The sequence below is a fragment of the Medicago truncatula genome, chromosome 1 (assembly GCF_003473485.1).
Source record: "Medicago truncatula cultivar Jemalong A17 chromosome 1, MtrunA17r5.0-ANR, whole genome shotgun sequence".
In the NCBI taxonomy this organism is placed as follows: domain Eukaryota; kingdom Viridiplantae; phylum Streptophyta; class Magnoliopsida; order Fabales; family Fabaceae; genus Medicago; species Medicago truncatula.
Window position 1 is genome coordinate 134,690 of NC_053042.1, and position 21,532 is coordinate 156,221.

Below are 21,532 nucleotides of genomic sequence, written 5' to 3' on the forward strand. Positions count from 1 at the left end.
AAAATAGATCTGAGTATTGCTCAAAAAAAAAAAAAAAAAAGATCTGAGTAAGCGCCAATTTTTTTGAAGAAACTCACTTAAGGAATATGGTAAAAATGATTTGAACTCTGCTATACTAAGGTTTTAACTCTTAAAATGAAGATACAACGTTGGTGTCGGTTTAAACCTAACAGATACATGATTGCCATTCCTCGGAAGATAAATAAAAATACAAGTAAGCCCAACCTCAGCAAACCGAGAAAACTGTCCAATGTCACAAACAATTTACAACAGATGATAACCATTAGGGCATAGCAATTTACGACCAGTCTCTTCCACCTGCCTTCTGAAAACCAACACAGGCTGTTGAATGACATTGATATTCATCCATCTCTTATAAGATATATATTTGGTGAGCCTATTCATCAAGTATAGCACGGCCAAGATTTGTAGCTAGAGCCAGCCTAATAGAACTCAGTGCTTGAGGAGGTAAGTTAGGCTCAGTGAAGTGCGGCCGCTGCCTCGCCAAAGAAAACTCTTGAAGTTTGTTTAATAGAAGATTTGTCTCAGATACACTGAGAAGAGGACTATCTTTCCAATTTAGCAACTTCAACTGTTCCCAAAGAAAACAAAAAGGAAATGATGTAATATTTGATCATAAAAACCAGCTTGTATTAAATGTGCAAAATACATTGGGTACTAGTCACACATAACCAGCTTGTATTAAATGTGCAAAATACATTGGGTACTAGTCACACATAACATTGCAAAATAAATAAAATCATAACAGGATCTACAATGATACGAGAAGCAAACAAACATATTAAGAAAATGTGCATCAATTGTAATTGATATGTTCATCATTGTTTCTTACTTTCCTTGTATTGTTTGATATGTTAGTTTCCAGTAAGAGTAGATTTTCATGACTGTTATCCCTTTCAAACCTGAGTTTAGTTTCATGGATTCTGTGATTTTGTCCATTTAGTGTATGTAAGAACATGTTCAACATACCACTCCTTAGCTTAATCGGTGAAAAAAAAAAAAATATACATATCATATCATTCTGGTGTTTCAAGTTGGTATCAAGGCACAAGGATCTGGTCCAGCATGGAAAAAAAAACCCTCAGATTCATTGTTTGAAGTTGTTAATTCTGCCAGCATCAAAAGATCTGTTCCAACTGTATCTGAGTCACAATAATCCATGCAATCCCATTTGTGCAGTTTCTGTAGGGTGAGTGAAGGCCAAGTACCAACTTGCCAGCATTATAAGACCTTACTTTCACCCTTGCCTGATTCACTAGCATTGTAAGTCTCTGGTTGACCACAGTTTCTTTGCCCCCATCATCAGGTTTCTGTTCTGCCCTAACTTTGAAGATAATTTTGGGCGTTCTTCTATCACAGATATTCCGTACGCTTGAAACTGAAGAAAAGTTTATATGCCTAGTTTCTAATTTGGTTGGCTGTGGAAGACACGGTCTCAGAGAAGAGCTGGTATTGCCAATACCGTATTGGTGGTGGATGTGGTAGAGATAGAGAATATCTCCACCACCACTCTGACAGTGAATGAGACCAACACACTTAAGACTGTCGCTACTACCTACATGGATTCCCTAATAAAATTGCCAATGTAGTTGGATCAACGGTTTCAACTGTTTACCAGAAGAATCAACCTTGAATGAAGATATTCACATGTTTTCCATAACGTAAGGAATATCTTCAACTTAGATGCCAGCACAGCCTCTTCCTCTTACTATGCTGTTGTCGACCATTCCAGTCATGCAACATAGCTTGTCTCTGCATGCAGACACCTTTTGGAACTTGGGCTTCCCGTTGATGTGATAACTCTTAAAATAAGTAAGAGTTATTAATTACAATTACGCTTGAATTACCAAGTCTAAAAGTGTGTTTGCCATTAAAATACTGACTTAAGATGACTTGGGACTTTTGAATTTGTGAAACTAATATGCTGTTAATCATCACTGTTTTGGTGAATGTAAGGAAATCTATCTAATTGTTTTTGTTCGATGAGGTGCTAGCTCAGAGGTAAGAGCATAGCTTTATTACCTCAAGGGATGAAGTTCAGAACCCCTCGGGGGATTATTGTAAAATGTTGAACAAGCTATTTTAACCCTTGATAAACCACTGCATTAGAAACTATTACTCAACCCCAAAATACCAGCGATATAACAATTTATACGCAAATGGCGAATGCAATCATATTATCATATTAACCCACGATAAACCACTGCATTAGAAACTATTGTTCACAAAATATCAGAAACAGAAAATTTATATGAAAAAAGGAATGCATCAATCAGACGACTCAAGAAATGAAGAAATAATATTGGGAAGCTGTGGTGGCATTCTTAAAAGGAAAAGTAATATGGGAATATTTTTAATTGGCTCCACTGAACGCATACAAACAGAAACAGCGATGAAAGAGATATTAAGATGGTCCCATTAAGACATGCACATATGATTATACTGAACATTATATAAGAAAAGATACACAGAAATAAAAAAATAAAAAAAAAATACTCACCGAGTCAAACAGAAGGGGCAGCCAAAAGCGCTGAGGGGTTGATGGATTTTTCATAAGCTGCAGAATGAAAAGAAAAATGTTTTACATTTCAAAAAAGAAAGCTGACTAACAACTGAATCGGAATTCAAGAAAAAACTAGAACTTCATTAGTGGAATTCCTCTATTTCTGGGTCCCCGTTAATGGAGTACTCTCTCCGGTCACATATATAAGAAAAGATTCTTTTTTAGGTTCATTGAATAATTAATGTATCTGGTTTACAATGTAAACCAGATACATTAATTATTCAATGAACCTACGAAAAGAATCTTTTCGTATATATAAGACCGGAGGGAGTACAACATTAGAGATGAAGGCATAAAGAAATTTATGCGGGAAACAATAGAATATTATAGCTGCATAGCATTCATATTCCATGATATTTGAGACTACTGTAAGCTGACTCCAAAGTCCAAACTACATCACTGTATGTTTATACTGCTAATTACATATGTCAATCAATAAACTGTCTGCACCATAAAAATATTTAAACTATCTAATTCAGTTACTGTCTATACCATAAATTTATCTATTCAATGAGTTGCCATGTCAATGTCTGAACTTTGTTTCCTGCCAAAATGATATTTTTAGTTTCTATGCAAATCATGGACATTTTTTAATAAAAGATTCGATTGGTTTTTTTGTCCATGCAAGTTGCGGCTCACTGCTCTAAGCTCTAGTTATCAACAAAATTGGGCCCAGATCCCCTATTGTCAACCTCATCCTTCCTAACAAAGATATTAGAATTTTGGATTTAGCCTAACTCAACCCTACAAAACCGGCTTGTAAGGTGAGGAATGCCCAACTTATAAACACATATTCTGACCATATCTTTTCCAACCCTAGGAACACCAAAAAAACTAAAATTAGAGAGAGAAAACAAAAGTACCCTTGTAAAATAAATAAAATAGCAGCGCATAAAATAGCTTTGAAATTTATTACAAACAAAGAACTATTGGAAATGAAAACTATTTTTACATGAAAACACGTAAAAAGATAATGGACCAACTCGAAAAACTTGTGTACGTAGTGAGACGTGAGATTTTGGCTACGAGATATCTTTTGTAACATATAATATATTAAAGACTAAATTATATTTTCGATCTCTTTTTCTTGTTTTAGGTTTTCATTTGCTCATTTTTTATTTTAAAATAGTCTTTTGTTTTACAAAGTTATGTTAGTGTGGTACTTTCCGTTTAAAATGTGTTGTGGAGAGGACATGTTGGTTTACTTTATGAAATATGAGACCATTTGAAAGAAAATATATTAAAAAATCAAATTAAAATCTAAAATGAAGATAATATACCAAAAGTTGTGGCTGCTGGTATGTTATTTCATATTTAGGTGGGAGTTGGTGCTTGCTGTTATTGGTTGTTTCCCTGAATGTGTTGTCCAGATTTCTCTTTTTGAAACCATTGCTTCTAATATTTGGAGACAAAATCATGTTCTTTCTATCTTAGGGTATAACTTATAAGCAACATGTCACCTTTACTGACGATTTCTTACAATGTACTTATATTTTCAATAAAAGATCATTGCAAGCTATTCAATATCTTCCAAAAGTTTTGCTATTACAACTTAATTTGGAAAAACACGCATTTTGCACAGTAGCACGTCTAATTTTTTTTTTTTTTCCTGACTGTTTCAATTTGTTCAAGACTCTTCGCAGCATTATACATCAATCTAGTTGTCCACCTACACTCCAACAAAATTGTATGGCCTAAAGGAAACAGACATATTGTTGGCATTGCTCGTAAGCTCTTACTGAATGCCAATGCACCTTTGAAGTTTTAGGATTATGTTGTTCATCTTGATGGATATATATTTAATAAATTGAATGCCATCTTCATTTTTGGACAATCCCCGTCATGCCTCTAGTGTCTTTGGTAGTACTTGTTTTGTTCATGGTATATTGTTTAGTTGAATTCAGTATATAAGGAATACTAGTAAATAACATGACAATTTTGTACAATCAGCTTACTGTTTTATTGGGGACAGCATAATCGTAGAAGTTTGCAAATGTAAATTAATACCAGTATGAGGGAGCCTACAGCTTGTCTAGCAGCATCAGTCGATTTTCCACTATATACCATCTGAAGGGATTTTTTGAAATCTCTATACCTGAATGCAATAAAAGACAATTGTTAGAACTAAGAAAATTACAAGTAATTAGATGAAGATGTGAAAATAAGATTAAAGTGACAGCATAGGATGTTCATACTTGTGTAAAAACTCAAGACCTCCAGCAGGCTTAGATTCAGATCCCAATAACTCAATTAAGCCTTCCCATTGCTGTAAAACACATGGATTGCTGAAGTGAGAGATTGAAATTATTATTAAAAAAAATCATATCCACATACAAACTTAAAGATAGTAAAACTTTTGCACAAGTTTTTATTGTAGCAGTATGAGAAGTACTTTGAAGCTTTCGTCGGAGATTGACTTTCCAACTGAATCAAATAACTGTTGTGCAATCCTATCAAGACAGTTTGTATCTTGGGATTGTTGAAGCCAAAATACTCCAGCACCTTTACGACCATGCTTCCAGTGATAGACTCCAGCAACCTATATATTAAACAAGCATATTCAATTCTATGGAACTACATTATTAAAAGATGTTGAAGATTTTAATCTCCAAGCTTTCTACCCATAGTATTTGCAATAGTTAACCTAATCAAGAATGTAAGTTACCTTCATGATATTTGAACTGATATGATCAAGCTCATATAAGCGGCATATCTCGATGTTCTGCATGAGTAGGAATGATTTGTCTGTCACTCACAAGCATATTAAAAGAGTACTAAGGATCATATGGATATGATTTTTTAATTGAAAATGAAAAACAGTAAGGTGAAACAGTTACCTTAAGCAACATGTTGTTGTGTTGAACAGATTGTCGGTACAATAAATTCTCTAGCAAGCCCATTCCTTGCTTCATGCACGATGTTAAATATATTGGAGCTATCTGCAGATATGCAAACATAAAACGACACGAGCACCAAATTAGATTACTTCTACAAAATATTGCTGTCATGCACATAGTTGATACAACAACTACATTCTTCAATAAAAAAAAAGAAAGAAATAAAACTTCATTTGGCCTGGAATTTCATAGTCATATGTATGAGACATCAGTTTCATCATTGCTCTTCAGTAAATTTCAACGTTCATCAAGAATGAGTACAGTTCATCTAAGATAATTTACCAATTCAAGATCAAATAAGCAGGATATTTTTGGCGTGAGTAACTTGCACTTACTTGCCAGGTCAATGCATGTGATGATAGAACTTGAGCATATGCAAGGCGATGAAGTTCCACCATACTGATTCCCCCCAAGTTATAACGCTCATCATATAGAAGAATCTCTGCTTGCTCACTCCCTGCAGTTAACAATTCCACGGCGTGTGCAACCATCCTATTTTATTGACACGAGATGACACATACAAAAGTCACATTTTATTAAACAAAATTAATGAAGGGAGTTACTCAGATGATCTGTACTGATTATTTTAGTCAAAATATATAATTTTAAGTCAAAATCTAAATTTTGAACATTTTCATTGTGAGCTTCTTGAGAGAAAAATAATCTAATACAAACATGCATATAGTAATAAATAAATAAAATTAATAAAAGAAAAACAGCTCACCAAGGACCGAATTCTCTGGAAATTTCCGCTAAAACAACCTAAGACATTTCAACATGATCATAGTCAATCGACTTTAAAACGGGAAAGAAAAAATTCATTGAAAGGAAAAAAAATGGAGCATGAATAAATAAGTTTCACTTTTACCTCCGTATTTTCTCCAAGAATTCCAATTAAAAGTCCAGTCAACCTATGGGTACCAGTAGGTGGTTTCAATTGGATGCACTTCTGGGCCAAATTATACATGCTTTCTACTCCCTGCGTAGAAAAGGGGGCACCGAAATTATTTAGAGATTCAATTAATAAACAAAGATATATGAAGATTATTTAAAAACAGCATATGTAAAAATCATTTTATAAAAGTTAATTGCATAAGTGGATTAAACTTACGATCATAAATGGCCTGATGTATAGAAAATGAGAAATATACAACTCAACCCAGTAACATGAAGCTGTACAGAGGCTCTCAGTGTTACCCAGCATAACTTGTAGCAAGTTTCTTAAGCCCACACGAGTTTGTTGATTATCACACTGAATCCAAAATGGACTGCAGTCCAGTTTAGTAATTTGTGACCTCCATTTTTCCCAGGCCTATAAAATAGAATACATCACATCTTATAACTGTGGAGTAAATGTGCTGAAAAGCAAATGTACTACTAATGCATCTTAAAGTATTGCGGAATTTGGATATACTTTGATAAAGTCAGGCTTGGATTTAAAGCATTCTCCCAAATTTCCAGCAGCAGATTCAGGACGTAATCGAGGCATTTTGGAAATAAGAACAGCAACTGCCTCCACTAATCCATTTTCTAACTGAACCACCGAAAGAGGACAGAAATTGAGATCAGAGAAAAGTATAAATAAATATAATAGCAGCAGCAGCATGAACAACAACAATGAAGATTGCTGATTATAACAACATCATCACTGACATACTGTGTGAATTCATTGTGTTCATGTAACAAAACTTTCATAATTTTCATGCATACCTCACGGTTGCTGAGCTGATCTAATTGGTAAGATCCATGCAACCGCAACATTTTCACCTGCAAATGAAAGTCAACTTAATCGAAATTCTTTATTTACAATGGAACATAAAAAAAAATGTCAAAAATACAGGATTCTTTACTGACCACTATATCTAGCCAACCAACTGACAACGCAGATGACATCACTTCCCAATATCTGGGATCATCCTCAATAACCTGCACGAACAAAATTTTCTATGTTTACCTCTCGAACCTTTGAGAAATTGATCAAACATAATTATTATAAACATTACTAACTTGTCAGGAAGGATGATGTAAAGAACAATGGTCTGTGTGTGTGTGTTAAATATATGTATTTGTAAACTACTTTAGAAACAATTACATGTTTTTTTTGCAAATAAATTGTAGACTGTAGCGATGGATTTCCCCTAGGGAACATTGGCATAGACTGTATACTTCCTCCTAGAAGTATTTTCTATTTTATAATGTGCTGCGTTTCTAGCAATTTGAGGATAGAATAAAAGGCCCGGGTTTTGTGACAATGGCAGTGGTAATGGGGGCAACAGATTATAGAGTATAGACTATTTGGGATGGAACCAAAATCGCATTTACAATTGTAGGGACTACGGTGTAAGCTTTTAAAGGCAATTATCCAACTCAGCTCCATCATGTTGATGAATTTTGAAATAAAATATAAGTTAGAAGCAAGCTTAAGGGGGTGGCACATGCAGGTGCAGCCCAGAAATATAGCCTTTAGGAGGCTAATAGCACTCTGTTGAAGTTAAGGATTCATGATTCAAGGCGTCCTGTCCCTGCCTTACAATTGTAGCGACACACTTCAAGTAGTATAGGATTTTACCTGTTTTCTTGTATCCATAATTTGATGGTCTGTACATAGCCATACAATTTCTTGCATCTCCTTTTACATTTTCTTGATTATATTTAGTTCAATATTTGAGGGGAAAACTCCCCTGAAATTAGCTGCTGGAGGTAGGTATCCTTATCATTTATCTTATTTTGCTCTAGATGATCCGATATTCATAGATCTTGGAAAATTGATGTTTTACGCCGAATTTCGTTTAATTGGATGCATGTTCCGTACTATTCTGTTTCCAAAAATTAACACAGTGTTGACGACTAACAGCGATGGCAGCATTTAGCATAGAGGATTTTGATGAAATCTGATATGAAAACTTTGACGCTATCCTAATTTCACTATAACGGCAACAATGGCCACTATTCCGATTTCTGCTTGCTGAAGTAGAAAAATACAATTTTAGGGATTTTTTAAAAGATAAAACTGAAGAATCTGCAGTGATGGATCCAGAAATTTCGATATGTGGGGGAAAGATCATCTATGAGTATATTTATATAGTGCATGGGACAACTTATTGAAGAAATGATATATTTTTTATTTTTTGTTAATACTTTTAAAATTTGACAAAGCGACAAATATCACATGAAACTCATATGCATAACTACAATGCCTCAAATGAAGATGTTCACCCTAGCAAGATCGATATTGCCAGTTGAGTTAAGCCGTATGGACAAAAAAAAAAACTAATTTAGTGGGCACAATATTTAACTTTTAGTAAGAAAATACATATTCTATTAGATAACTAAACTGCCTATGCAAAAAATTAAGTGGGGGGACATGCCCCCAATATCTTCTTACAAATAGGTCCGTCCCTGAGAATCTGTATGTATGCCAAACATGACCTGTTTTTATACAGTAATAATAAAAAAGGAAAGAGTTAGTGAGTAGTGCTCTTATATTCACCATTACACGTAAAGCTTTCTATATGTAAATTATGTTTTTCCTCCATTCCCTTTTTTATTTGTATATGCAGCATGCCTTTTTTACATATAATTGACTTATTTCAACCGTTATGCGGCTTCTTGTTTTTGACTCAACACTATCTGCTATTTCACATAGCGGGTGTTTTTTGGCATTCAACTATTTTCCACAATCTGCCATTGATACCACTGCTCTAGCATGTGTTGTTAGTTTTTTGTTCATTTATTAAATTCTGTAGATTTCTCTTGGTAATATTTTTGTATGCATATATATGATATATATTATCTTTTTATTCTAGCCACCATATGCTGCAACCCACACGCCACATATGCTGCAAGAATCCTTAATTTAAAACTCATATACCCAACATTTACAATTCTTTAACGCCTGATAATAAGGATTCATCATCATCAATCAAATTTACATATGGCCAAACCTGTATGTTGACAAGATCATTCTGAAAATCCACTAGCTTGCCATGAATTGTTTCTTGTGTACTGGTAAAGAGGCTATCATAATCCTGTAATAAAACACAACCATGAATATACAAATTGCAAATGTAAACAGTCTTTAAATAAAATCCAACCATCTACAAAACTTGTGGAAAAATAAATAAAAAGAGATTATTACAGCTAACCAATCAACAAGCCTTTCAGGTAGCCATGCTTGAGATTGTTTGTCCACATAAAATATTTCCATCAACTCCCATGCAGCTTTCAAACATGTTGGCTCCTCATTTTTCTACAACAAGTGTTATAAAGTAAGCGACGAACTATAAGTCCCGTAAAGATGGTCTTAATGCAACTCCACACACTCAACAAGAGAATTTAGAATCTGTGATAGTACCTTAACAATTTCATTTGGGTCATCAATTATCGGACTAGGGCCCAACTTTGGCCCTGCAAGAAGCGATGTTATCTCCTTGCTATATTGAAGGACATGCTCCCACCTAATTTGAAAAACAAATAAAACCTATTGTCAACAAGTGAACACACATGAATCAGCAAATTATTGTCAACCCACAATCTTATTATTATTGGTTAATTCAAAAACAAAACAAAAAAATCGATTACTTTGAAAGCACAGTGATTTCCAGAGGTATCCCTTGCAATGAGGTTAAGCTAAACCCAAACTTCGATGAATAAAAATTAAAACCAGAGATCAGGACAGAACTTCAACTTTCAGTATTGATATGCGATTTTTTACATGAAAACATGCCAATGCCAACAAAAAAACATAGCAAGAACCAAGCTTTATCCCACTAGTGGGACAGGCTACATGGATCAAATGACGCCATAATGTTCTATCATACATCATATATTTATCCAACTCATTAATGTCTATATCTTTCTCTTATAGTTTTTCTAGGTCTACATATGTCTCTAGTGCCTAAACCACCTACGCTTAGTTTCCACCATCCTTACTACTATACGCCCTGTTTCAACTCTCCCTCTAATATTATAATTTCCAATCTTATCTTGTTAGTCTTATAGTATGTAAAGAGATATAACAAAAATAAAAAATCCAAAGAGATATTATCACAACTTAAATTTTCAATTCTTAATAATAAATAATAACCAAAATCAAATTAGCAAATTAATCAAGTACACCAAGCAAATCTAACAACACATTATAATTGAAATGCTTAGAAGAAACCTACTCAGCACGGACACTTAAGATTGAAGGCACTGTCGAACATCGACACGCATAGTTAACTTCAGTTACTTCCATTTATCAAATTATTATAGTGTCAACGTGTCTGTTCGTGTTTATGCGTATTAAATCAATTTTCCACAAAAGAATTAAAATACTTAGAAGAAACCTACTCAGTACCAACACTTCAGATTGAAGACACCGTGCATAGTTAAATACACTTACTTCAATTTCTCAAATTATTACCTGTGTCCATGTGTCAGTGTAATGTTCAGTGTTCTTGTTTGTGCTTCATACTAAGAATTTCAAAAATTATAATTATAATCCAAGTTCAATTACCAATCTAACTGATACGTGGAAGGAGACTTCGACATATTTGAAATCGCGCTGCGGCGACTTTGAAGCAACGCAAACGGAGCAACAGATCCATACGCAATTCTTCGCCAATCAGCATCATCAATCTCCGGATCTCCACCACCGAGCTTAACTTCAATGACTTTGGCACCGTCTCCGGCATCGGAGGTTTGAGAAGGTTCGGCGAAGAGGGAGACACGGAGGGAGTTGCCGCGGGACCAGGAGATGGCAAGGCGAGAAACTGGACGGGTGAGAGTGTGGTGGAGAGGGTAGATTGCGAGAGAATCGTTGTTGGTTTCGCCGGAGAATGGGATTAGGGTTCCGTTGTCGACGGTGTTAGGGGACATTTTTGTGGAGTGGGAGTGGGGAGTGTGAGTTAGGGTTTTGGGGGGTTTATAACACAGATTTGTTTACGCGGGAAGGAGTTATGGAAGAGCAAGATTACTCTACTGATGACCGGAGTTACTATGTTTTTACTGCGTTTAACTATGTTTAGTTTATCGCATTTGATTATAATTTTTTGAATCTTATCTTATCCTTTTTTTAAGCAATCTTATCTTATCTTAATCAAATAAAGATTTAAGTTTTAACTTATGCTATTTTATTGTAGTAGAATTGTTTTTTTTTTTTGTCAAGTTCACACAATTTAATTTATTTGTGGACAAGTGGGATGTCTCATGTTCGAACCCCGGCCTCTACATATAATATTTAATATCTATACCAACTGAGCTAAGCTTATGGGAATGAATTGTTTTATCTTTAAACATCAACTATCGAAATGCTTTTTTTTTGAAAAAAAAAACTATCGAATTGTTTTTATTATCATTAGAAAGCTCACGAGAATGAATTGTTTTTTCTTTAAACATCAACTATCGAATTGTTTTATTATCATTAGATTATATTTGATTTGATTGATTTTTTTTATTAAAGATTTAAGTAATATTACAAAAAGATAAACATTTAATTTGAATTATTTAAATAAGAGAAATGATATTTGTACAACATTTTTGACAACTTTCTCTCAGATACTTACATGTTATTCTTATTCTCTCTTTTTCTTTTTATCTCTCCATTACTTTTGATTAATAAGGAGAAAGAAAAACATGGTTGTCACTAAAGTGTTTTCATGAAATATATATACAAATATCATTGTTATTTAAATAAATAGTATAATTGAAAAATAAATAGTATGTCTAAAATCATGTATTTTCTTAGCTGACTTTTTTTATTCCTTTTGTTTTTGCTAATAAAATTTTCGGTTAAACACGATGCTCCAATTTAAGGTATGAAAGACCTTCAAGTTGAGCAATTAAAAATATATTTAGATTTAGCTTCCTTCAAACACACTACCAAGACTCGACCGAACTTAGGACCTCTCGAATTTAACCTTTGGACTTTTTATTCTTTCAACTATACCATTCAATGTTATCTCTATTACAATAAATATTTAAATTTTTAATAAAAAAATCAGTTAAATCTCATCTAATTACAATAAGAATGATTTAACTACAATATACACAATATTAATTAATCTTTTATTTTATTATGATATATTCCACAAAAATTATAATCAGACTTGACAAAATAAATATACAATTAAGCACATTAAAAAATGGTATTTGAAAGAAAAATTGAAGATGACAATATCGTTGTTATTTGGAACAACTTTTGCATCAACACAACTTTAAATAAAATTTATTTGAGCACATATGCAAATGATAAAAATTAAAAGAAAAATTATATTAAGTTATTAAATTTTTTTTTTCATGTTAACCTCCAGGTCTCAAGACGAAAAGAGCTCTAATAATCCGAAGTTTTCTCGAGAGATAATTAAAGTATGGACTATTTCACCCGCTCATTATTATAAGAAACATTCATTCAGAATCATGTTATTTTGATAGATTGGAGATTGCAACTAGTATTTTTATGTAGTTTGAGAGTGATTTGGATAGATCCAAATATCCAATGTCATTGAAGTATAAACAAACATTGTCTCATTGATCAGAAAAACTGATTGGAATATTTCAGTGAGTTTCATAGCTTTCAAAGGGAATATTGGTCCTTCCATTTTAACTTTAGTATAAACAAATTTCCCTATGTTGATTGATATTGACTGTAGTGGAATTTGTTTCCATGTAGTGTCTTATTTTGTTTTGACCTTGTTAATCAATAAACAAAGAAGCAATAAAAACATGATATAGAATACCAGAATTTTCTTACATAAAAACTGTGTACTATTATTTGTACTCAATTTCTCTACAGAACACAATCACCAAAGATAACTCAATAAAGGCTAGTAATATTCACATGGATATGGATAAAAAGCTAGATACAACAAACAATTAAGCCACAATCAGCTTATTGACTTGTATGTGCTATAGAATATTTAAGAATGGTGTACTCTTTACTTTCATATACACTAATTTCCACACATAAAGGGTTTATGAATTCCTTTATAAATCTCTTTGACCTATCTCTTATTGACTTGTATGTGCCATGCTATTGAGGATGATTTCTCATATGTTTCTGTTAGTCTTCTTCTTTTCCCTTATCTAGCTCGCGAAAACTCGATGGTTCCTCCTGTTTGAAATGAAAATCTTCCACCAGTGGAGGCCATAACACTAAAGTGGGAATGTAACAATCTACTACATTACCATTTCCAAGAACACCACTTCTTCCTCTTCCCAAAGACCAAACTTTATATCCCTCTTGAGCAACAATAATAGTATGAGCCGCGCCACATGCGACTTGAACCGGTTCTAAAAACTTAGCCTCATAAGGATTACTTACAACAAGCGGAGAAAGAGCATCACTAGAATATTCACCAACAACTCGCGCATCCGGATACAAGCCAAGACCCTTCTCCATTCCCCACGACCAAACATCCCCGTCCGACGAAACAACACAAGTATGAAACAAACCACAGTCAACAGAAACAAGATTTACAAATTGTGGCAATTCTTGAACAAGTTCAGGAATTGATGTACTTTGTGTTGTACCATGACCAAGTTGTCCATTTTCACCAAGACCAAATGTCCAACACACACTTTCTAATGTATCATCATTAGGCCTTTTTCTATGAGTTAACAAAGCAGTGTGAAAAGCACCACATGCTATTTCATAAATTGACCAATGAGAATCTTGATCAAATGTTTTTACCATTTCTGGATTTGGTCTATCTTCTGTGTCCCCTAAGCCTAATTGACCATGATTGTTGTTACCCCAAGAGTAACAAATGAGATCATCATTTTCACCATTGTATGATTCTCCAACACTAACTAGTGCTATAATGTGTTCATTTCCACATGCAACTTTTACTACTGTGTGACCATGGAAATCCCAAACTGGTGTTGGAGTGAAATTGCTTACTATTGAGAATATTCCTTCTTTGCTTTGATGTGGACAGTTTCCCCACATCCATAGGGCACCAAGATTATCAATTGATAGTGACATCATTCCTCCTGCTTTGATAGAAATTATCTGGTGGGGAGAGGAGTGATCATGAAAACAATTTATATCATCTTCTGACACGCCGACACAGCTAATAATTTGAAAAAATCACATAATTCAGTGTAATTACAAGTGTAGGTGTCGTGTCGTGTCCAACACCGGGACACGCCTAATCCGAGGAGTGCCCATGCTTCATAGTATGGCAAGTGTTTATGCAACAAATGCTTAATTAAGCGGTTTATCCAAACATAGCTTTAATAAAAAAAAAATTTGTATTATTGTACCTTTAGTTGTGCTTTCCCTTCTACTTCTTCTAACAATAAGGTTGAAGAATCTGGGGGATGCAACTCAAGAAACTTGTTCAACAAGCAAGGAACAACAGAATAATATCCATCTGTATATTTTGGGTTGTGGGCATCCTCTTCATTGATTATACCAAGTTGACCATCCATGCAGTAGTTAAGGAAGTAGATAAATAAAATAGTATATAGTTGATCAAACTTTTAGAAAGTAAAATTGAGTAATTTCTATAATTTAATTCAAGCATATATTAAGGATACATAAATTGTAACCCCAGCACCAAACAGATCCATCATCTGTTAACACAAAAATTGTATGAAAAATTAGATTGTTAGGATAACCTTCAAATTTGTCTATAATAAAATATGTTAAAATTCATTTCGAGACATAAGCGAAAAGTGTTTGGAACCTGCAAGAGCTAGACTATGATATGCACCAGCAGCAATTCCCACTATTCTGATAGATTCTTGTGATCCAAACTTGACTTGAGCTGGAAAAAGTTGGTCTTGTTCTGAACCTAAACCAAGTCTTCCTAATGTTCCTCTTCCCCAAGAATATACACGCCCATCCCCTACAGTCATAATCACACACGCGCGGGCAAAAAGCAAATTCCATTAATTCATATAAACTTCTAATAACAAGCAAAGCTACCATTAAAAAAACTTAAATATAGTTTTAAGTCTCTCTATTTTGCTTCATTCACGATATTGGTCCTATTGTTTCAAAATGTATGGTCAATTGAATCAATGATTTGATACTGTCTAGGTAAATTTTCATTTCCTATCATCAATTCAGTTGCCGCATAACCATTTGCCATTGGTGGAAAAAGTGTCCGAGATTTTGAAAATCGAAGGAATCAAATCATAGATTTAGACATGGATGGACTAAAATAGAAAGTTGGTTACCTGCGAGAAGAAGAGTATGTGCTTCCCCTGCAGCTACGGCGGTTACTTTAAAAGGTAAGTTGCCGGAGTTTGCAACATCTTCCATTATTGTCCACCTGCTCTATTAAATTATGTACAATATGATAAGAAAGTTAATCAAGGTTTGAACATACTTGACCAATACTAGTGGCTTGCCATCACCTCTATTTAACAACTTTCATTCTGTCCATTTTGCGTTGAAAGTTATAGATATTAGATACCACCTGCAATATTTGAAAACGACACGAGCAGCAGTAAGAAAAAAAAAAACCATACAAGCAATTTAAGAGTGTTTGTACTCTGTATTATATGTTTTGATTTCTTTAATATTGGCCATACATTTGCAGCGTTTGATAGCTATGTTGACTTGGTAGTGAATAAGACATGTATGTATATAATTTGCTCTCTACTCAATACTTCGTTTTCTCTCTATTTTTTTTTTCTTTTCTATTATATCATATCTATCATGTCACTTTCTCTATTGTTATCTCATTAATTAGGAGGATAGAAATGAAACGATAAAGACAATGTAACAGTGAAAAGCTAAGTTATACTCATGTATATCCCATAAAGCAATTGACCATTTTTATATTTACTGAATTAATTTTTGTGTCGTTAGCTTGAGACCTTGAAGTATGTTTTTTTTAAGATTTAGATTTGATTTCTCTTGATGCCAATTTTGAAGGATGAGTCAATACAGAACTATGTTTTCCGACTTTAAATTGAGTTTCACAAAATGACAGCAGGTAGGAGTAAACTGCTCAGATAAGTCGGGTCTAAAGTCTTAGACCCGATATCATGTTTAAAAATAAAAATAAAATCGTTTTCAATCTTAACACCTGTTGCCACATAACTATAGTCTAATGTTTTATTCTCTATCTTGATTGGTGACTACCTCTCTCTGTCTCTATCTCCACTATGGTCATAGTCTTGATTGGATATATATTTTAAAGTTTCATGCAGAGTTATTATCAAATTAAGAGCCATATAATTTGGTATAGCTGATTAGAACGGTAACGCAACATATATAATAAGTATGGAAAACGATCATCATAAAAATTTGGAAATTTTAAATGAACGAGAAGCTAATATTCTAGTGGGCATGATGTGTTGATGTGAAATGTTTCCTGCATTAGCCAAATGTGATAAGTTGCGGGGAAAGGAGATGATTAAGATAAGACCCTAAAATTAAAATGATGCTGCGTACGTATTCTAAATTGATTTTTCAAAGAACGACACTCTACGTCTCTATTTTCTAAATCCGAGTCTGTGGAATCCGATTGTTTCTAAATTACATTATTATTAGTAACCACACTCGCTATACATTTGAAAATTATGACAAACCAAACTAAAAATATAAATGTTTGTTGCTTTCAAGTAATAACAAATCAAACTAATCATGATTATATATTTCAATGACACCAACAATATAACAAAAAAATATAATCTAAATTCTTTATTTTTAATGACACCAACAACAATCTTTATTATATAAAAAGTTGTTTAATGATATAATTGAGATAATGAAAAAGTAAGTATAAATATATTTATCTAATTTATTACACTTTTTAAATGATAAAAGAAAAAAAACCGAAAAATATATTCTTATCGTATTTGTTATATTTTTTAAATATTTAAATATATTCTTATTTATTTATTAGATATGTTATTTGTATTTAAAACTAAGAGCATTTTTAAAAAGAGTAAAAGACGACCCAAAAAAGTTGAAATGAGTTATTTTCTTTATATATAGTATAGATTTAAGTGAAATTAGACTTAGATCTCTTAAATAAAGTCGTCGATCAGGAAAAATTGTGGTTGGAAGGATAGAGGTGGTCAACCATGTATAAATCAATTCTACCATTTGATTCATGTCTTCTTCCGTTAGAAATCCACTAACTTTCGTTATCCTATGATCTTCAGGAGTTTCAAGGTTGGATGCTTCCTTTGAATTGGTGGTTTGACTAATTGATCATAAAGGTCCTCAGCTGAGGTCATTGGTGTATCGAGTTCCTACAACATATCCTCACAACGTATTCTAGCCTTAACCCCTTATGTCTCTAATTGGTTCAACAGATCATGTAACCCAGACGATGAATTACTTATTACTGTGTTTTTTGAGACCAGGTTCTCAGTGGTGGCTAGCATATCAAACACCTAAGTCTTATTCGACTGATATGGATTTACATTGCTCATCCTGCTTGATTAATTTCTTCCCTTTCCGAGTTGTTCTACGTACACTTGTGGGCTCAGAGAATGATACCATGGCCATTTTTCGTGACTGGGAAAGAATCGATTTCGATGTCCATCTCAAGCATTCTCTTATTTGCTAGCTTAAACATACCCTCATTATTTTTTAATAGATTTTCAAATGACAATGCAATTAAATGTTGAGTGGTTGTTGGAGTTGCCTATGATGTCCTCAGCTTGAGGAATCTTATGACTATCTAATATCCGGATTTGCTTATACTTAAGCAGATAATCAAATAATTGGCCAGCCTTATGTCAAAGGCTTATAACATTCAATCTTCTGATGAACTTATGTCATTCCCTTAGGAGGACCTTAAGGCAGGCCATGTATAACTTTTCTCTTTTAGGATCTCAATCGTTAGAATGTCTACTGTTGGATCAACTGACATATCATCATCAGAATTCTTGATATCTATGATATATATTAAGTGTATACCTCTCCCTCGGCTAGAACACCTATTTTCTTTCTCTTTACTGAATTTCACTGTTTTCTTCTAGGGAAGTCAATTCATTTGATCATGGCAGGCTAACCCAACCAATTTCTCTTTTAGTTGTGGGTACATGCCATTGATGGCCAATGATACATATTCGACGTTGGGAAGTTATCCAAAACATTTCACAACCATTTTTATGAACATTTAATGAAGCCAAAAACTGATTCATCCATTTGTTGCTTCATATTCATTAAATAGGTTGTTGTAACCTTGGGTTGAGGACAATAGAATTTGTCATAGAAGCATCTTTTCATGTATGCCTAAGTTTTTACCGAGTTTGGTGGTATACAGGAATATCACGTAAATGATGTTCATGTCAACGATAAAGGGAACAAGTGAAGTTTGTGGAATTCGTTTGTGGAAAATGTACAACGTAATATTACGTTGTACATTTTCCAATGAGCTCCATGGTTGATTTTCCATCTTCCCGGGTAAAGGTAGAATAGTCAGGAGTCTTATAACCTCCAGGAAAATGCATTAATTTGTCAACCCACTCATGATAAGTCTTCTTATACACATGTTAATCCATGGGGGTTTCAGCTGTATCCTAAAGTACCTCTTGATTGTATCAAATATGAGGTTGAGATCTAACAATTGTGGTCCAAGAGGTCTTGCCTTGGTTTCAGCTAGCCGAAGCCACATATTTTTTTGGGGGATTTTGAAAACCTTATTGAGCTTGAACTTGAGGTGGGGGTATTCCCCATGGATGATCTTGGTTTAGCTCAAAATTGCTCCTCTCTAATGATCTCCTACAACAAACAAATTGTTATAATGGTGATGCGAATTAGGAGTCCATGGTTGTTCACCATTATATCCAACTGTTGGTCTATGTGTCGTTAAACTCACTAAGGCTTGTACATTTGCATCTGGTCGTGGAAGGTATTTTGTAGGATTAGTTAATATAGGAGAATTTACTAATGATTGTTGAATCGGATAATATACAATTGGATGTTGTATTCATGTTACTGGGTTGCAAGTGTATCATCTAGTGTAGGACATGTTGTTCACCTATGTAGTATTTCTTTAAGGCAAGACTTATGGCATGCTAATTCGCCCTACTGCATTAGGTGGCCTCCTTTCCATATGTATATGACTAACTTGAATATTAACATAATTGTAAGAATCATTCGTCACTTGGTACGCCAGGGTTAATCATGGCAAAAATACTAGGTTGAGAGTTATAAGAAGCATAATGTACTTGTTGTATAGGTATCAGTTAAACCTGCTAAGAACCTGCCAAAGTAATGATTGAGTAGCAGCGCTTGGCATGTATAGGTTCTACCATAATTGAATTGTTGAATTGTATGACCTTTATCTCCTTGGCTTGTTGAACCTCATTGTGAACCATTAGTTTAACAATGTCAACAAGTTATTTAGTGACTTTATACATGATGTCATGGATCCATTGGTGGTGGCTTAGAAACACTAAAAAGGGCCACACCTATTGGCATTCTTACCAATTATGAAGGCCCGTTTGGTCTATATGTTGGCCTAGCCTTCTAGTTCTTGATGATAATATTGCTAAGACTTTTTCCCGATCTGAGATGCATACATCAAACATAGTCTTAACATAGAAAACTGAGTTTTTCAATGGTAAAGGTTGTATTGTCCCACTTGATGGATCAAAAATTTAGTAGAGGTATCAACTGATATCCTTAATTGTGATTTCATTTTCTTCGAGTGATTAACATTGAAGAATGAACTATATTCCTCATTTATGGGTTCCTTAACTGCTTCAGTAAAGCGGTAAGTACAATTGTTTAAGTTCTTTTGCTGCTAGACTATGAAATGCATATGAAAAGCAACATAAAGGTTTATTGATAAAGAGATAAAATTGCGAAAATATATTTATGTTTGATTGATGTGTCTTGACAATGTACATAAAAGGTATTTATATGCAAGTTTATTTCTATTGGCCAAAATGATATCACCTACAATGTCTAACCTCGCTCGGCAAATTTTGCAAGTAGTGTGTTTGTTTCCCTTGTTGAGGGGTTAACACTGCCTGACATTTGGCTATCAGTTTCCTCCTTCGTGGCATAATTTGTTTGCAAGGTCCTTATTGTAAACATTCCCTCGATCGTTCTTCCTTACTCACTGCTCCTTGCGGTTAATAGTACTATAAACATGGAGCGTGAGTTTTAAGTCTCAACGTACATTTCTACTGAGCTTTGACTTTGTCTGAGATCCTCAAAACTCATATACTCAATAAGTAAAATTAAGAAAGAATCAGTTTTCCCAACTCCGTTTTCTTTGCCTTCACCTGACCTTCCATAAATTTGGTGGTTCTTTGCCTAACCCTTAATCGCCTATATGCCAATGTTGGCTAACATGATAATTATTTTGAGGTGTAAACAAACTTATTCAGTATGTGATTGTGATTCATATACCAAGACTTAAACTTCAATTAAGGTTATTTTTCAATAATTATATAAGGACATCCCTAATTATTCAACACCTCATTTATTTTCTTTCTATCTCCATCTCTATCTTTCTATCATATCATTAACATAACACACCACTCTATATTTGAATATTTAACCAAGTGATTGAGCTCAAGTGGTTAATAAGTCCCCTAAAAAATGAATCATACGTACGAACCCCTAATAGTTTGATTATTGGATAGAATATTTTTTTATCTCCATGACAAACTCCAGATTACTAGGACTTTTTCCTATGGAAATAAATACTCCATGTATGATCATCCAAAATCTAATTAGTCAAATCTCTCTCTATTATGCACTCCTAACTGGAAGAATGCATAATAATAGAGAGAGATTTGACTAATTAGATTTTGGATGATCATACATGGAGTATTGGTTGATTATTATTATATTATACTGTCACATATGACTCTTGTTAATAATAAACAATAATATCCTTTTTTTAATATTTAAATATATTTTAAATTCATCTTTAACAAAAACATAGGCAAATTTAGAAAAAGGAAAATTGAAAAAATGAGTCATTTTTCTAGTAATCTAATTTAAGTGTATGAAGTCCCCTTCAAGCGGTAGTAAATAAACAAACCTCTTCTCCTTTACTCTCTCTCAAGCCTTTAACTAAAAACCACAACTTCATATTAGTCACCCTATACTTTCTCACTTACTCATTCTCTT

The 21,532-nt window shown here is 33.6% G+C and overlaps 2 protein-coding genes across 3 annotated transcripts; both read right to left on the reverse strand.

Annotated features, from left to right (window-relative positions):
• Window positions 1-77: 77 nt before the first annotated feature.
• On the reverse strand, window positions 78-11,426 carry LOC11434621 (nuclear pore complex protein NUP85). Its single transcript, XM_003588338.4, has 18 exons — window positions 10,982-11,426; window positions 9,836-9,938; window positions 9,620-9,730; window positions 9,426-9,509; window positions 7,336-7,407; window positions 7,192-7,248; window positions 6,896-7,015; window positions 6,593-6,793; window positions 6,350-6,460; window positions 6,206-6,243; window positions 5,817-5,973; window positions 5,422-5,523; window positions 5,250-5,306; window positions 4,977-5,123; window positions 4,780-4,850; window positions 4,592-4,679; window positions 2,522-2,578; window positions 78-592 (listed from the first exon to the last, which is right to left on the reverse strand). The coding sequence occupies exons 1-18, from the start codon at window positions 11,341-11,343 to the stop codon at window positions 398-400; spliced, it is 2,133 nt and encodes a 710-aa protein (XP_003588386.2). The 5' UTR covers window positions 11,344-11,426; the 3' UTR covers window positions 78-397.
• Window positions 11,427-13,194: 1,768 nt separating this feature from the next.
• Window positions 13,195-16,047, reverse strand: LOC25481846 (RCC1 and BTB domain-containing protein 2). 2 transcript variants are annotated; one of them, XM_039831611.1, is made up of 6 exons: window positions 16,009-16,047; window positions 15,652-15,893; window positions 15,156-15,317; window positions 15,007-15,042; window positions 14,731-14,894; window positions 13,195-14,476 (listed from the first exon to the last, which is right to left on the reverse strand). In XM_039831611.1, exons 2-6 carry the CDS (start codon window positions 15,734-15,736, stop codon window positions 13,526-13,528), a joined length of 1,398 nt encoding a protein of 465 aa, XP_039687545.1. In that variant the 5' UTR covers window positions 15,737-15,893; window positions 16,009-16,047; the 3' UTR covers window positions 13,195-13,525. The 2 variants fall into 2 exon arrangements, with proteins under 2 accessions (XP_039687545.1, XP_024630950.1); XM_024775182.2 differs by lacking the exon at window positions 16,009-16,047 and having other exon boundaries at window positions 15,652-15,746; window positions 15,832-15,985.
• Window positions 16,048-21,532: the final 5,485 nt, after the last annotated feature.